The sequence below is a fragment of the Neofelis nebulosa genome, chromosome 14 (genome assembly GCF_028018385.1).
Source record: "Neofelis nebulosa isolate mNeoNeb1 chromosome 14, mNeoNeb1.pri, whole genome shotgun sequence".
NCBI classification, from domain to species: Eukaryota; Metazoa; Chordata; class Mammalia; order Carnivora; family Felidae; genus Neofelis; species Neofelis nebulosa.
The window spans coordinates 74,165,339-74,182,721 of NC_080795.1; the positions used below are offsets into that span (position 1 = coordinate 74,165,339).

Consider the following 17,383-nt stretch of genomic DNA (forward strand, 5'->3'; position numbering starts at 1 on the left):
TTGCCCGCTGGGCGCCACTTGGTACCCGATTTGACCGCCACCCTCCCCGCACCAAGAGCTGCAGACAGGTTTCCAGAGGAGAGCGAGCGTTCCCCTTTCTCCACCTCTTCCGGACACTTGATGATGACAAGTTTTTCTATCTCCTTGTTTAGCTGGTCTCTTCTGATTGCTGGTCACGTGTGCTTGTTAGCGTTTAGATTTTGCCATCTGTCCACTTCCTAGTCCTTTTCTTCCCGATCTAAGTTTCTCATGTGACTTAGACACTAACTTCTTATGGTTTGAGACTTTCAAATAACTTTGGATATAAGAGGTCGTGTTGAAGACGTCCTTCCCCTATGCTGAGATCCAAAATATATTCACCTACATTTTTTTCTATCACATTTATAGACTGGTATTTCGCATTCACTTCTTCATTCCGTTTGGGATTTGGAAGTAGAGGTTCCTACTTTTTTTCCTTCCCAACGCTATTTACTAAATAATCCATCTTTCATCCATTTGTTTGTGGTAATAAGGGAACCTCTTGGTGTGTAGCAAGGTGAGTCTGCAATTCATTTTGTTTCATTTTGTTCTGTTTTAGTTGATTTATTCTGAGAGAGAGAGAACAAGCAGGGGACAGGCAGAGAGAGGGGGACAGAGGATCTGAAGCGGGCTCAGTGCTGACAGCAGAGAACCTGATGAGGGGCTCAAACCCATGAACTGTAAGATCATGAATGGAGCCGAAGTCAGACGCTTAACTGACTGAGTCATCCAGGCGCCCCGTTTTGGCTTTTATTTTACGATTTGTCTTAGCCATTTGCTGACCCCCAAGTTCTGCTGCTGTTTTTATTGGAAGTGAATCGAATTAACTATTGAAGGTCTGACACATTTTTAATGTTTCATCGCCCCTTCCCTGCACAATAGTGTATCTACACTTGAGTAAGGGCTTTTTTCATGTCCTTTAGATAGAAGCTGTTTTTGTCTCAATATTTTTGCATGTTTAGGATAATTCTTAGGTACTTGATAGCTTTTGCTTACAGATGGCAAACTTGTTTGTGAATAGCGGCCTGTATCCTATCCTACTTTTAATTCACTGTCGCTGATGTAGAGGGACACTATTAACGTTTTTGCATACTGATCTCACAACTGGGAAAATCTACTGAACTCAGTTGTTCTAACAACTTGTCTTTTTCTCTTAGGCTTCCTGTGAACATAATCACGTTATCTGAAAGCAAGGTCATCCCAATACCTCTTATTTCTTACTTGGTTGTTTTTATGTTTTGTTTTGTTTTGTTTTGTTTTGTTTTGCTTTCCCATCAGAACACACAGTAGCATGCTGACCCAGAAGAAAGGTGGGAAACACCCTTTTTCGTCCCGAGCTTAAGGAAGTGCATACAAATAAGTGAATTTCACGAAGCGTCATGCTCGCTATAGGTTTTTGGAGGAAGAAAAATCTTAGCGGGTTAAAGAAATTATTTTTCTTAATGCCTATTGTTCTAAGAGTTTTTCCCTTTATTACTTTTTTTTTAATTTCCCTTTGAAAATCATAAATAACTATTAAACTTTAGCAAAACTTTGCTGCATCTACTGAGATGATGATATGATACAGTCCTCCTTTATATCGATTAATGTGCATTAAATTGATAGATTTCATGATGGCTAAACCATCCCTGCATTCCTGAAGTAAAGATTACTTGCTAGTGGTGTGTAATTTTTAATACAGTGGTATTGAATTAATTGATACTGTATTTAAGAGTTTCATATCATTGTTCACAAATGAAATGGCTCCATATTTTTTTTCATGAACTGTCTTTATCTGGTTTAGTATGAAGATCATTCTAGGTGGCATCTTAATAAGCAATTTTTTCATCTTTTGTTTGCAGGGGGACCAACTTAGACGGTCTAGACTATTTTGTCCTTTGAAAATTTTATAGAATTCTTATAAAACTGCTAGAGCCTCAGAAATTTGGTGGTGGGGGAAGGAGGCTGGGGAGGGAAGTTTTTGCATTAAGTGAAACTTGGAAAATTTTCAAGATTTTAACAGCCATTGATTTAGGTCAAGCTTTCTATTTTTAATTTTTTTTATGTTTATTTTTGAAAGAGAGAAAGAGAGAGAGAGAGAGAGAGAGAGAGAGAGAGAGAATGAGTAGGGGAGGGGCAAAGAGAGAGGGAGACACAGACTTGGAAGCAGGCTCCAGGCTCCGAGCTTTCAGCACAGAGCCCAACGCGGGGCTCAAACTCACGAACCGCAAGATCATGACCTGAGCGGAAGTCGGACGCTCAACTGACTGAGCCACCCAGCACCCCAAGTTTTCTATTTTTTAATGGATTTTTGTCATTAAAATGTTTTAGCGTTTCAGAAATTTCCAATGTATCGGTGTCTAGTTTCCTTAGTATTTTATTGAAAATTTTAAATTTCTATCATATAGGTCACAGATTTCCCTCCTTTCCCTTTTTTGTTCTCTATTTTGTTAATTTGCATCACCTTCCTGTTTCTCTTGACCAGTCTTTCCAAATGAACAGTTTTCTTTATTATTTGCTTCTATTGTTATTCACGAATTCGTGGATTCGTGCCTTATTTTCACGATTGATTTCTCTTCATTGTTGGGTACATTTATAGTATGTTTTCTAGCTTCCAGAGTTAAATCCCGAGTTTCTTTCAGTCTTTGATATATATATATATATATATATATATATATTTTTTTTTTTTTTTTTTCATAAATGCACTTGAAGTGTCAAGAAAAACTGAGGAATGTTCTGGAATGGACAGATACAGACCACTGACTGGGTGGCCTGCCCGCACAACTTCCTGTGTTACTTCCACCTTCCATCCTCTGATTCACAACAGGACCAGCTGTCAAAAGTTGGGAGTCCTGTGGATTGTGTCAGGTGGATTGAGACTAGTCGCCGCCCTGTGGACAGACAGAGCTGTGTCTGTCTGTGAATTCATGACAGCAATCCCTCCTGCCTCTATGCTAGCGACTCACAAGTTCCCCTCGGGACCAGTGGTAACATCCTACTGGCTCACTCATTAGTGAGTTTAATACAATCTTTGCTATTTATTTATTTATACCCACGGGGGAGTTATAAATTTACCTATTTAAAAAAATTGTTTTTTTTTTTAACAAAAGCTATAGATTTTCATCTAAGCATTGCGTTAGCTTGATCCTTCAGATTTTGATCTATGATGCTTGACAGGGAGCTCACACTGAGACGAGCCCGAGTCTGGAGCCCTCGGGAAGCCCGGGCTACATCAGATAGCACGGAAAGGTAAGGCCAGAAAAATAGTCACTTGTGAACAGCTCAGTACAGTATCACAGTTCACTGCTGCTCACAGAGAAATATGACCAAAGGACATTTAAAAAAAAACAAAACGAAACAAAACAAAAACCTCTTTTTTATCTTTATCTGCGTGACCTAAGGAACATTAAATGGGATCTAATTCATAACTCTGAACAACCCTTCTAGACGGCATCCAGCGATCTTTATTTGGCCGTGCATTGATTGGTAACTGTTTTTATTTATAGAACCCGTCATAGGAAGGAGAAGCAGCCGATGGTCCCCTCCCCCCACCATTGGCCGTATCTTTTATTCATACACCAACAGGAGAGGAACCACTTCCTGTTTTCTTGGGGAGCAGGGAATGTTGCCTAAACTTGGGTTTCGTGGAGGATGAGAGGCGCTGAGATGGCCCGTGTTCTCCTGACAATGTCTCTTGTCCTGCACGTTCTTCCGGAAGCTAGCCACTCCTCCAGCAAGATGTAGGGACTGAGTCCTCTCCCCTTGAAGCTGGATCAGGGTATGACAGAAGTAAGCTGTGTCACTTCCAAGGCTAGGTCATCAAAAGGCCACGCACTTCCTCGTTCTTCTGGGATGCTCGCTCTTGGAGCCTATCCATCGGGCTCTGGGGAAGGCTAGACCAGCCTTTGTGGACACGTGTCGGTGTTCTGGCCATCAGCCCGGCTGAAGTCCTGGTCAAAAGCCAACATCAACTGTCAAGCGTGTGAGTGAAGACACCTCCAGGTGATTCCAGCGTCCAGATTTCAAGTTATCCTGGGAATAAGAGAGAGAAGCTGACTCCATCGTCTGTATCTCTGACCTACAGAAACTGGGAGTATAGTAAAATGGTTGTTCTTTGTCACTAAGTGTGGAATGTGTGTTATGTGGCCAATGTAACCAGAATGGGCATTCTAACTTTTCCCTTTGGTGGTGGAGGCGAGCAGAGCCAGTAACCCGCTTCTCCATAACCCTGAGTGCTATCCGGGAGTCCCTGGGTCGCTCTGGTCAGTGAGTTCTCCCTTCAACAGACCATGGGCAGGTGCAAGATGATGGCCCATCAAGTTGGTCTTAATTTGTCCCTGAAAAGGGCCCCATTTGTGTATAATTATCTCCACAATTGATGCTCTGGTCAAGGAACGGGTGCCTGTGTGTTGGCTCCTGCCTTCTCAGGGCCTCTGTCCCTCAGGGGACGCTGTCCCCGGACCTTGGCAACATCATCCGACTTCTGGGCAGCCCTGAGAGGGCTCACCTGTGCCCTCAGATTCAGCACATCGCCAAGCTCAGCTCAGTGATGCCGCTGACAGAGGGCCAATGCACACATAACCCCCCGGATGGTGACGACCTTGGTGTAGTGGGTTCGAGGTGCCGGGGCGGCGGGGGCGGGAGGTGGGGTGGTGTTGGGAGATGCGGCCTCCCAGCAGGATGGGGCCCAGGTCTTGTCCTCCAGGCAACAGAGGGGGTACTTAAGTCGAGGAGGGGTGAAGTGGGAGTCACGTCGAAAAACAGATGGCAGGAGAGTGAATGTGAGCTGTGGAAATGGATTTGGAGGAGACACGAGAAGCTCTTTGTGAGGCAGAATTGACAGGAGTTAGTCACCACTTGCACGATGAACACAGGACGCAGTGATGGTGTTTTCCAGTCTGGGTGAGTGGGAAGCGAGGGCAAAAAACAAAAGTCAGAGGGCGGGAGGCAGGACAAGGTGCGAGAAGATGATGGACGGGCGAGCGCTGGAGCAGGAGGAGTCAGGTGACCTTCAGGAAGGCATCGAGGCCCTGGAAGGGGGATTTCAGGAGCGTCAGGCTGGAGCTGGCATGGAAGCCACAGGAATGGGCCCAAGCGTCCCAGGACGGGGTGGGACGGACACACGGGGAAGAGGATGGGGCCGAAGGGGTCCCCCGGGTAGTGGCCTCACGCGACGACTGGACGGAGAACCGGGAGAGTGGGCTCTCAGAAGAGAACTTTCCCTGGCACCCGGTATGGCTCCTTGCACCTAGCAGGTGCTTCGTAAATGTCCGCCGAGCGAAGGGCCGACCGAGGCTGATCTCTAATACGAGGAAAGCGCCAGACCAAATGAGAGGAGCAAAAGTTAGGGAGCGAACTTGGAAAAGAACAGCTGCTTTTGGCAAAGGTCTGCTCCAGGAGTGCCAGACACGTTGGCCTGACAGGCGTCAACTGGAGACGGGCTAGCACTTTCCATCCAAATGTGTCAGGCAAGCTGTGACAGACTGAGAAATGGTGACAGACACACGCCACGGTGCAGCCCCAGCTGTCACGCGGAGGGCAGCCACCCGTGCGAGGGGAAGGAGGGCGCTGTCGCCCAGACCCTGCGGCCGGAGCAGCGCTCACCACCCCGCCCCCCGTGACGGCCACGGTCAGCGGCCTCCGGCCATTCACGGGCCACTCGTGTGCGGGGGGACCCGCTGAGGGGAGCAGGAGGCAGAGACGGGGACAGCCGTTCAGGGGACGGTGGGACATGATGGTGGAGAAGGGACAGTTCTTGCTGCTCAGTGACACCTAAAAAGAGAAGCAGGAGGAAGAGTTCGTGGACTGGAGAGCATCTGGGCATCGGGACCCAAAGCTGGCACCCCACCAGGTGGGGGGGGGGGCGAGGTTTTCTCTCTCCTGGGGCCCGTCCTGGCCCTGCAGAAACTGATGTGGGTGCATAGCCATGAGCCTTCCCGAGGGCGCCTGGGTGGCTCAGTCGGTTGGGCGTCCGACTTCGGCTCGGGTCATGATCTCGCCGTTCACGGGTTCGAGCCCCGCGTTGGGCTCTGTGCCGACAGCTCAGAGCCTGGAGCCTGCTTCGGATTCTGTGTCTCCCTCTCTCGCTGCCCCTCCCTCACTCATGCTCTGTGTCTCTCTCTCTCTCTCTCAAAAGTAAACATTTAAAAAATTATAAAAAAAAGAAATGGGCACAGGGAGAATCTGCAGGGAACCAGAGTACCAGACCCTGGAACCGCGGACCATCACTCGCATGAACCTATCGCTGAATGCTCACCTCACCTCGCAGCAGTGATCGAAACAATGCATTCACGCCTCCCGCTCTGCCTTTCCCCTTCCTTCCTTCCTCCGCAGCCCTCACCTGCCCTGGAGGAACATGTGGGCAGGTCTAGGGTGTTTCCTCCTGCTCAGGGGGAATAGATGACCCTTCGGCGCTCAGTCCCTACTCGGTAATGAGACTGTCCCCCGCGACAGTCCCCTACCTGGCATGAACATTCTCCACTCCTCTCCCTCCCCTGCCAGGGTCCCCGGCTGCTTAGGTTGGAAACCGCAGCTGAGGAAGAGGGGACGTGTGGCCGTCTTCTCACCCTGCTCCCCTGCTTCTCAGCCCGACTCCTGGCTCTCCTGCTCCGTCCCCGAGTCCCGGAGGGCAGGGGCGGGTGAGGGCAGAGAGGCGAGAGGGAGTGTGTCAGCTCAGTTCACTGCCGCCCTCTACCACAGGGTGGATCCTGGGAACGGAACCTCTAAGGGCCACACTGACAGGCCCCCTTGCTCCTGGCCTCTGGTTGTGTTTGGCCGGTGGGAGACCCTAGCAAGAGATTGGAGGGAAGGAGGAAAGTAAGGTCAAGGCACTATTCCCCCAGCTCGTCCCCGTCCTTGGCTGTCTCTCTATGGCCAGGTGGCCACTCCCTCTCTTTACCCATTCAAGTCCAAGGCCAGGAGCTGCCAGGTGCAGGTAAGATGGTCGTCACACGGCTCGGTCAGGCTTCCTGTCCTGCCAGCCGAGGGGATAGGTGAAGCGGACGTTTCTGCCTCTTGAGGCCTTTTCATGGACTCTGCAGAGGCTCCCGGTTGCCCTTCTCCTACGACCCGGATTCTGGCCAGTCCTCCCAGCTTCTTTCCTCAGCCCCGCACACAGCAGCAGGCCTCCAGCCTCCTGCCTGGGCTCCTCACCCCTCGGGGCAGCCCACATGGACAGCACCCACGACACCCCACATTTGGTCCTTAGCAAAGGCTCGGGCGTCCTGCCCCCCGCCAGCCTTGGGAGAGGGCCACGTTCCCCGCTCCTGTGGCACAGCTTTTCCCTGCGCCCAGGGGTGATTCTCCCGGCAGGATGGGACTCCGGCCCATCGTGGGCTTCAGGTTTCTCAGGCACGAGTCGGGCACCAGCCTGCATGTCCCCAGCTTCAGGAAACACTCTTCAAAGCTCCCCGGTGCAATCCCGTGAAGGTCATCTCACGAAGTTTGGGCTACAAAGGAGGAACGCCGAGTCGCAGGCAGAGCTCACAGAAAGGTAACAGCTCTCTCCGAAGACATGTGTTCGTCCTTCTTCACCCCAAAGTCCCCCGGAAGCCACGCTCAGCAGGATCCAAGTGAGGACACGGCACGGGCCCTGCCCAAGGGTCTTAGAGCTCATGACCCCCAAAGACATCATCCGCCACAAAGCCCTTCTACCCTCACACCTCTTTGCATATTTCCCAAGGGAGTGAGTAGCTTTAAGATTCATGAAGTTGGTTTGCATCTATCTTCTTTGAAAACATCGGCATGTGAATAGTCCCATTCGCTTGGGGAGGGAAAAACCTTTCAAGGGGGAAACTGAGTCCAAAGTGACCTACAGACGATCCCATTCTAACATACCGTTAAGCCATCTTAGGGCAAGCCACCTGGTGTTTAGGGGCCTCGGTCCTAAAATGCGAGAGTGAGTTCAGAAGAGTTAGCTTAGTTTGCTCGTGCAATTGATTCACATTTGTCTGCATCACAGAAAAATACGCTCAGTGAAACCCAAGGCCTGTTTCCTTTGGTTCACCATTATTCTCCCCACACTTGGTCCACGGGAGGCACATGCCTACTGAACGAAGAATGAGCAAATGCTTAGTTGAGAGGATTTCTCCGAAGATCGGAAATGAAATGAGTCTAGGGAAACATTGGGCAAAAGACCAAAAACGCAACACTATGAAATCCGAAGGTGCTCTCTCGGGAGCGGTGCGAATTTCCCAGCGGTAGGCGTGTCTTTTTAGGTCAAGCATCGTCGGGCCTGGCTCTCCATTGGCTCTCCCTTCTCTGATACTCTGCCTTGTTCAGGCTGCTCCAGTCCCACTGGCTTGCTGGCTATTCCTGAAACCGTGTGCCATCCCAGGCCCTTGCACTCGCTGTTCTAGGTTTTTAGGACACTCCTCCCCCAGGATTCCACAAGGCTCACTGTCTCATGCTTGGATCTCACTGGCGATCCCTGCCCACACTGCCCAGATTTTATACTGTGCATCTCCCACCCGGCCTGCTGCAAAGGGGCCTTGCGCTTACCCCAGATGACTGTGCACTGACAAACAGAGTTTTCAGGCATTATGGGACACTAACTCTGAACGGATGGTAATTCCTTGGAGACCCAGAACAGCAATGTGGTCCACGGTCAGGGTGAGGCTGTTTGTATTTCGGCTGGGGAGAGACTGGGAGGGGAAAGTTTGATTTTGAACCTAGCCAATTTAGTCCCTTTATATTTTCTCTAAACGCTGCTTGAAAATGGACGAATTATTTGTGTCTTTTGCCTTGCAGCTAAAGGCACCAGTGGAGACTTTGGCATTCTACATGGAAATCTCCTCCCCTAAACCTATTGGGGCAGTGGGTACACTTACAATGTTTTCATGTTACCCCGGGCAACAGCTTTGCTAAACTCTCTTCCCCTAGGTAAGGGGGGTCTCCTTTCCTCCAGCACCGAAGAGCACCTTCCTCTTTCACATGAGCCCTCATGGCAACCTCCTCAAGGCTGGTAGAGCTGCTGTGACCTTCTTGTGGCCGATAGAGGCACCCTGCTCGGCTGTCCCCAAGAGAGAACCCGCACGACGTGCGCAGAGCACCCCAAGTCTCCCACTGTGGCCACCACTCTCTGGGCAGGTGGCTCCCAGCCAAGGACTGAGTGTGGCCGGCGGGTAGCTGGGCTCGACCGTCTTGACCCAACGGGCTCGTCCTCTGTGGACAATCCTGCACTAGAGCGCCTGTCTTCTCCGAGCTGTGTGCTGCCTTCCCAGGCTCCATTTAGCCCACTAGACTTCCACCTGCTTCCCTCTCGTTTTGCAGATGTCAAGCCCGTACCTACAGCCTTAACGGCTTTCGCTTCCTACTCCTGCCAGCTCTCCTCCTCCTCACCCCAGGCATTACCACCAGTAATCACGAGAAGAAAATTGAAACACCGCTAAAATCATATTAGAGCATTCCAATTTGATCTGAAATTACAGTTTCAACTTCTGAGCTTGACCAATTTGCTGAAGCACCGACTTAATAATCAGTCCTTTTATCTCCGACTTCGTCTCTCTGCATTAGCAAGCAGTTCTGTGATTAAAAATCAGCGTCTTAATGTAAGAGTTCTATGATTTACTGAACGTTTGCCCTAGCCGACATTTTATTATAGGCAAATGAGCCGTAGCATTTTAAGGTACACACTTGAACGTCAAACTGCTGGAAGAATATTACTGCATAAAGTAGAAGTGAGACTCTGGAGCAGTGATGGCGACAAATAACTCTGTGTTTACCCCAAACGTGGCATACTGCCCGCTCTGCACTGAGGAAAACGGGATCGGGTGGGTCCGTCCACCTGGCCTGATGTTTCAGATCAACGGGGGCACTTCAGGGTTATCTTCAAAGTCTGGATCTTCCTCACTTGGTATAATTTTGGCTTCAGATCGAACTCTTCGGGGCGTGGGTTTTTCCTCTTGAACTATGTTAGCCACATCGGGGAAGGAACGCTTGCTAGGATCTACGTCTAATTTCTCAATTCGCTTGCTTCTGCAACAGGAAAAAAAAAAAAAAAGGCAAGAGGAAATTGAGAGATGTCATTTTAAATTAAATTTCAAGTAGACTCAACTCATTCATTCATTCATTCATTCATTCAGCAAACACGGGCCAAGTGCTCTCCTTAGAGCATGGAGACAATAGTAAGAGACTGTCCCGGGTTTCAAGTAGCTCGGAACCTTGTGGAAGCAAGAGTTTGACCTGTGGAGAAGTAAAGTGCTGATGCGTGGGCAGCTGGAGGGGAGGTCGGCTGAGAGGCTCTGTTCGCCTGAGAGGCTTTATTTTTTTTCAAGGTTTTTAAGTAATCCCTACACCCAACGTGGGGCTCGAACTTACAACCCTATGATCAAGCAATGCGTGCTCTACTGACTGAGCCAGCCAGGTGCCCTGCACCTGAGAATCCTTAAATGATGCTGTAGCAGGCAAACCCCGCAGCCAGGGCCAACGGTAGAATCCCTGTAGGCAGGTCTTATGTAGGCTGAATGTAGCTAATCAGCCTCCTGGTGATGCAGACAATCCAGCCTGTGTGCTTTTGCAGGGGCGTTTGTATAAGTTCAGGTGCCTAGAAATCTCAGCCCACCAGTCTCCCCCACAAGATCCCACCCCTGCTGTCGGCTCCCAGTTCTTTCGGCAACGGCTATGTGGAAACAGAACAAGAAAGATTCCCGTATTGCCGTCATTAGAAAATTCTAGATAATACAGGTCATTGGGCTGCCGCCCTGTCAATTTTGATCTGTAGGCCTGGGGATGGGGCCCAGTACTTTGCATTTATATAAAGCCCTCCCCCCCCTCCCCACCTATCCCCCAGGGATACTGATAATCAGTCAAATTATTTTGGAATCACTGCCCTGGTCACCCAGCCAGGCATTCAACGGAATACATTAAGTGCCTCCCAGATTCTAGACACCAGAAATCCCATGGTCTGTGCAAATAGGACGTTTCCTGGTGACATCTAACAGTGCAGCAGAGAGCTCGAATAGAACATTTATCACATTATCATGTAATCGTCTCATTACTGATCTGTTCTCCCTATTAGAACCAGCATTCTTGAAGCAATTAGATTCTCTTTTTCATCTTTGGCATATAGCATTTGTGAATACTTGTTAAATAACGAAAAAAAATACTCTACTACGGTGCAATCATGAAATTAAATCAGAAACTGTCTCTGACCCAAAGAGAATCACGGTCGGTCTCATCCGGGAGCCCCACACTGATGTCCTCAGACCAAATTTAGGCAACAGACACAAGGTATTGGGAGGAGTGGGGGGGGGGGGGTCCGACTTTCCCTGGAAAGTGTGAACCCTCTGTTGTTCTTACGGCCCATCCCCCCTCCTTTCTGTCAGCCACTTAGCCCTTGAAGGCAGTTGAGGTTTCAATTCTTTCCAGAATTTTGACGAACGCACACGGACCCGCTGAAGGCAAGTATCATGTATACGAAGAGTATAAAGTGTAAATTTTCCGAAGACCCAGATAGTACACTGTAAACTCTGTAGGAAATTCTAGTTTTTGAAGACGTACGTTACAGTCATTATTAAATATGGCTCTGCTTTTTAATTACTGTGCTCTTGTTTAAAAGGCTGCCATATCTATGGCTTAATCAAGTAAATAGCGAAATTCAACTGTTATAATTATGTTGGCTTTGAGGACAAGCCGCGTCTCTCACTTCCAGGCATGTATCTCTTGGGCCATAACGTCTGGATCTTCGTAATAAAGAGTGAACTCAGCCCAGTTGCAGTTCTCCGCGGCTCACCCACTTCAGATGTTGTGAGGAGTAATTTGCACGCAGGACTTGAATCGGTCATGAGTCTCCGGGTGATAAACAGTGAGCCCATAAGGCCGGGAGCCCCAAAGGATCACACTAATCCCAAAATAAAGAGGAGAGGGCCTTTTCTCCCCTACTGTTTCCTCCCTTAATGTCAGGCACCCGACGTGACTGTTTTACCCACCACCTGTCTGTCAGGGCCAGAACCTCTGGAGTCTAGTCAGAATGACCGGTTGGGCAAAATGAATATTTTCATCAATGGTGGAAGAAAGAAAAAAAAAAAAAAAAAGACTAAAATCACCAGGCATAACACACATCAGAGATTGAGTCCTTCTACTAAAGAACACAAGGAAAGAACTTTCTTCTGGTAATATGGTGGGCTAGCATACATGGACCAAAGATTCCCACCTCCCACTGAAAACCCTCGGGAGATCAGGAAAGATGTGATAAGATGATAAGGAACCATGAGGGCAGGATTCAGTAAAAGGAGGAACCAGAGAGGGAGTGGGTCCCTGAAGCCACCTTTGGCCTGAGGGCATTTGCTGAGCCCCTAAAGTCATGCTTTGGTCTTGCTGGCCTTGCGGAGTCTGGGAACAGAGGTCAAGGTCCTGAGCATGCCAGGTGCGCAGTGAGGGGACGCCCTCTCCCCTAGAAGGCTTTGCTCTGGCGTAAGAGTGACTGAACAGTAAACCCGCTGTGCCTGCCCCCACGGGCACTGTGAGGGAAGTAGGACAGAGAAGGGCTGGGCTGTCACCACAGCTAGGGTTTCCATGGGTTTACAGCGGCCACAGTTAAAACCCAGCCACCTTGAATTTAGCGTAAAGTGGTTCCGAACGGGCAGGGTCCTCAGGTAGCGTCTGCCCCAGAGAGCAGGCCAACGCTCCCCGGGTGAGCACTTTTCGGGCCTCTGAGAAGCCCCTAAACTATCTTCTAAGAAATTTCGGGCAGCTTGTAGTAAAAATGAGCAAGCACTCAAGGAAAAAGGGCACTTAGCGTGAGAACCGGCAGAAGCAACAAGAATGTGAATAGAGACGAGAAACTTCAGATTTTGAATACGACAGCACGGATTATGAAACCAAGGAAATGCTTCAGACTTAATACTATAATGTTGACCTTTTCCTCTGGGATCGGCAAGAAGACAGAGACGGTTGCTGTCACCTCCCTCCCACTCCGTCCTGGTGCCTTTCCCTATGCACTAAGGCAGGAAAACAAAAGGAACAGGATTAGGAAGAAAGAAACTCCACATTCTCTGTAGGTAGACAGAAAATCCAAAACAACTAACAAATGAATAAAATAGTAAGAGAGATCAGCAAGGCTGCTGGGTACAAAATCAAACACAAAAGTGAGTTACGTGGTGGGGGTGATACAAACACTGTGAATATACTGAATCCCATTAAAAAGTTGTACACTTTTTGGGGGCGCCTGGGTGGCGCCGTCGGTGAAGCGTCCGACTTCAGCCAGGTCACGATCTCGCGGTCCGTGAGTTCGAGCCCCGCGTCGGGCTCTGGGCCGACGGCTCGGAGCCTGGAGCCTGTTTCCGATTCTGTGTCTCCCTCTCTCTCTGCCCCTCCCCCGTTCATGCTCTGTCTCTCTCTGTCCCAAAAATAAATAAAAAAATGTTGAAAAAAAAAAAAAATTAAAAAAAAAAAGTTGTACACTTTTTAATACTCGAGACGATGAATTTGATGCGATATGTATTTTACCACGGCAAAAAATTAATTGCAAATCTATATCCTAGCAACAAAAGCATAGTTATGATAGCATCAAAATATCACACACCTAAGAAAATTAATACAGTATGTGTATATTAAAAAAATTTTTTTTAGTGTTTATTTGTGAGAGAGAGAGAGAGAGAGAGAGAGAGAGAGAGAGGGAGGGAGCACGAGTGGGGGAGGGGCAGAGAGAGAGAGAGGGAAGACACAGAATCCGAAGCAGGCTCCAGGCTCTGAGCTGTCAGCACAGATCTTGATATGGGGCTCGAACTCATGAACCGCAAGATCGTGACCTGAGCTGAAGTCGGATGCTTAACCGGCTGAGCCACCCGGGTGTCCCCAGTATGTGTATATTTTAAATGAATTTAGACATAAACCTTGTGGCCTTCACCAGAAGTAACTCAAAACGGATCACTGACCTAAACACCAAAGGCAAAACTGCAAAACTCACAGAAGGGAGCACAGGAAAAGAGCTGACGGACCCTGGGGGCGGGCGATGCCGTTTTAGATACAGCAGCAAAGGCACGAGCCCTGAAAGAAGTCATCGGCAAGCTGGATTTCGTTAAATTTATAAACTTCTGCTCCATGAAAGACAATTTTGGGAGAATGACAAGACAAGCCACAAACTGGGAGAAAACATCCGATGAACAGCTGTTATCCAAAACATACCAAAAAACCCTCTTCGAATGCAACGATAAGAAAGCCGTGTGATTGAAAGAAGGGCCAAGGATCTTCACAGACACGTCACCAGGGAAGATGTGCAGGTGGCAAATACACGAATGGAAAGAGGCTCCAGACCATTTGTCAGGGAAATGCATTTGTCCAAGTCCATGGAATGAATAACACCAACTTTGAACGCTAATGCCCACTATGAACTTTGGGTGATAACGACGTGTGTCAATGTAGATTTAGCAGTTGTAATAAATGTGCCACCTTCATGGGGGGATGTGGATAATGGGGGAGACTGTGTATGAGTGGGGGCAGTGGATATATGGAAAATTCCTGTGCTTTTCGCTCAAGTTTTCTGTGACCCTAAAATTGCTTTAAAGAAGAAAGTCTACTAAAAAAAAAAAAAAAAAAAAAAAAAAAGACCTCGTGAAGAGAGTAGGAAGGCGAGCCAAAGAATGGGCCCAAATTTATCATTCTGGCTCTACTTTATGATCTTGGGCAAATTAATTTCTTTGAGACTCAGTCCAGTAGGAATAACAGGATTTCTCTTGTGGTTATTTTGAAGATGAAAGATAGGTGATGGATAGTATCATGTAACACAGAGGAGGCACTCGGCACTCAACAAACCCATCCCGAGTGAGGTATGTGTCCCTCCTTGATCATACAGTGTCACAGGACCACAAGAGTTCACGGCATCGGTGACCTGCCCCACAAAACGTGATCTCCTCCGGTCCCAAGGAACAGAACCTTTCTCTGCTGATCTTCCCCTCCGGTCACTCTGTCTCCACAGCATGAGGAAAGGGCCGCTCTGGCTACGAAAGGATCGATGGGCCTCTTCTGGCCCTCCCGGCGTATCACTGTGTCTAACGTCTTCCCGTCCCTCAAACTGACAACCTGCCTGACCTCATTCTCACGTGCGGCCTTCTTAGTTTACGGGATCGCCCAGCCAGAGGCTGAGGTGGTGTGGATGGTCAAGTCCGTCAATGACTAAGGAGCACGCAAACAACCTTCACACAGACATGTTAAGTGTGGCTGCAAGGTGATTACTTCTCAGTAACAAAAATGAAAACAGCTTTACGGGGCGCCTGGGTGGCTCAGTCGGTTGAGTGTCCGACTTCAGCTCAGGTCATGATCTTGCGGTCCATGAGTTCGAGCCCCGCGTCGGGCTCTGTGCCGACAGCTCGGAGCCTGGAGCCTGTTTCAGATTCCGTGTCTCCCTCTCTCTCTGCCCCTCCCCCACTCATGCTCTGTCTCTGTCTCAGGAATAAATAAACATTAAAAAAAAATTCAAAAATGAAAACGGCTTTGCAAACAGACCGTAGGAAGTACTACCATAAAGAATTGTGCTAAGACATCTCTAGTCCTCAAATGTCATCACCGTAATGGGGATTTTCCCGGGGTCTGAAGACCAGCTTCCACACTGGCTGCCTCTCCCTGATCCTTCACAAACGGGAGTCACACTCCTTTCATGTGTGGATGCTGCTGGGGGGTAATTATGACCATGAATATTCATGCTAGCAGAGTACCCTTGAACCTCTGTAAATTACACTAATCTGGGAAATAGGAGACCAACTGGTCTCCAAGGTTAAAACCAGCAACCCAGCTTTCAGAAGGAATTCAACTCCGTACCCGTCGTTCAAACAAAGCCCACGTTCGAAAGTCCACAAAACTTCCACAGTTGACTCGGGATGTTATGAATGCCTGACGGCTTCTATTATGCAAGACATAAATATAGCTCTCGTTCAGGTATTTTTGTAATGATAATTTCAGCATATACATTTGTATCACAAAGATAGTTTGCCTCGGTTCAAAATAGATTTTGCCATCTGGACGGTAACAGTCTGGAAATCACGACAAGTGGAAGGAAAGTTGAAAGGCCCGGGATTGTGCATTCGAAGGAAGCACTGAAATAACGAGAGCTTTGTCCCAAATGCTTTAAGGGATGCTACTGGTCACGGGTGCTGAGCTTCGTTCTGAGGGCATTCAGGAGGCACCGCCAGGATCTTCAGTTAGGAATGAGGAGAGGCTTCCTGTCACTGGGGGAGTACGGAGAGCGGGAGGGGTCCTGGTGTGGAAGAAGCTGAGCTAGAGTCTCGCAGATCATCTGGGGGTAGGAGGTGGGCGGGAGGGCACATGGTGGGGACTCTTGGTCCTGGCAACCCTGAGAGCTTTAGAAGCTATGAAGTGACATCCGAGCCATGAAAGGGTAGCGTGAGCAGCATTCGACGAGGGCTCAGCAGGGCTGTCCCAACGTGTCAAGACTACCTGATCTTCAGGCATTCGAATTTTTTTTAATGTTTACTTATTTTTCAGAGGGAGAGACAGAGCATGAGCAGGGGAGGGGCAGAGAGAGACAGGGAGGCACAGAATCCCAAGCAGGCTCCAGGCTCTAAGCTGGCAGCACAGAGCCTTACGTGGGGCTCGAACCCACGAACCACGAGATCATGACCTGAGCCGAGGTTGGACGTTTAACCGACTGAGCCAGTCAGGCGCCCCCAGACCTTCAGACATTCTAAACTTCTCTCCCTCATTTTGCCCATCTGTAAACCGAGGATAAAAATGGTGAGGATTAAGTGTGTTACTATGGGTGAAGTACACACGATACTGCCTGATACGTAGTAAGTGCTCAGTAGATGTTAGCAGTCGATGTTGACCTCACCACTCTCACCATTATTGACACAAGAAATTGGGGCCTGTATGCCCACAGATTTGATTTTTAGGGATCAAGAGCCCTATAAATCCAGAGTCTAAGTTTTGGGAATAGACATGAACATTCACAGCGTGAACCATCTGTAAATGCTAAATAATTGTATCTTTGAGGAAGGTGCATTCTAGCCACCAAATGACAATGAAGAGAACTATAAGGAAGCTTCCGATGGCTGGGGAGGTGGTACCTTTGGTTTGTGTGCTCTCTGCTGCTGTCCGAGGGACTCGTCCCAGACTCTGACGTTTGTCGCCAACCTGTGATGACTTCGTCTACCTAAAATAAAAATATAACACGCCCTAAGTGGTGCATTAGTCTTGGACATATCCTCAAAAATATACAACATTTTAAGTTTTGCTACGTACGCCATGAAAGAGTCTAACTGTAAGCCCCTGCATGCGGTATGAGAAAGTTATATCACAGACTGGATCTGTCTTGCAAAGCCACAAGCTATCCTTCATTTGCCAAAGGCCAAGCAGGGGGGATATGGTGAATTAATTCACATAACAGATATTTTCTGAGAGCCAGAAACCTGCCAAACACTGCTTGGGGTGGTGG

At 48.6% G+C, this 17,383-nt stretch overlaps 1 protein-coding gene across 3 annotated transcripts in view; it reads right to left on the reverse strand.

Annotated features, from left to right (window-relative positions):
- Nucleotides 1–9,371: 9,371 nt before the first annotated feature.
- The window catches only part of DNAAF11 (dynein axonemal assembly factor 11), a 79,576-nt gene continuing 71,564 nt past the window's right edge, over nucleotides 9,372–17,383 (reverse strand). For 2 of the 3 annotated variants that reach the window (XM_058699103.1, XM_058699102.1), the window contains 2 exons: nucleotides 17,016–17,101; nucleotides 9,372–9,972 (listed from right to left, as the gene is read on the reverse strand). In XM_058699103.1, the coding sequence (XP_058555086.1) occupies nucleotides 9,795–9,972; nucleotides 17,016–17,101 (264 nt within the window). In that variant the 3' untranslated portion in view covers nucleotides 9,372–9,794. Of the gene's footprint in view, nucleotides 9,973–15,808; nucleotides 16,662–17,015; nucleotides 17,102–17,383 lie in introns of those variants that run through there. The other variant, XM_058699104.1, reaches the window with a different exon arrangement.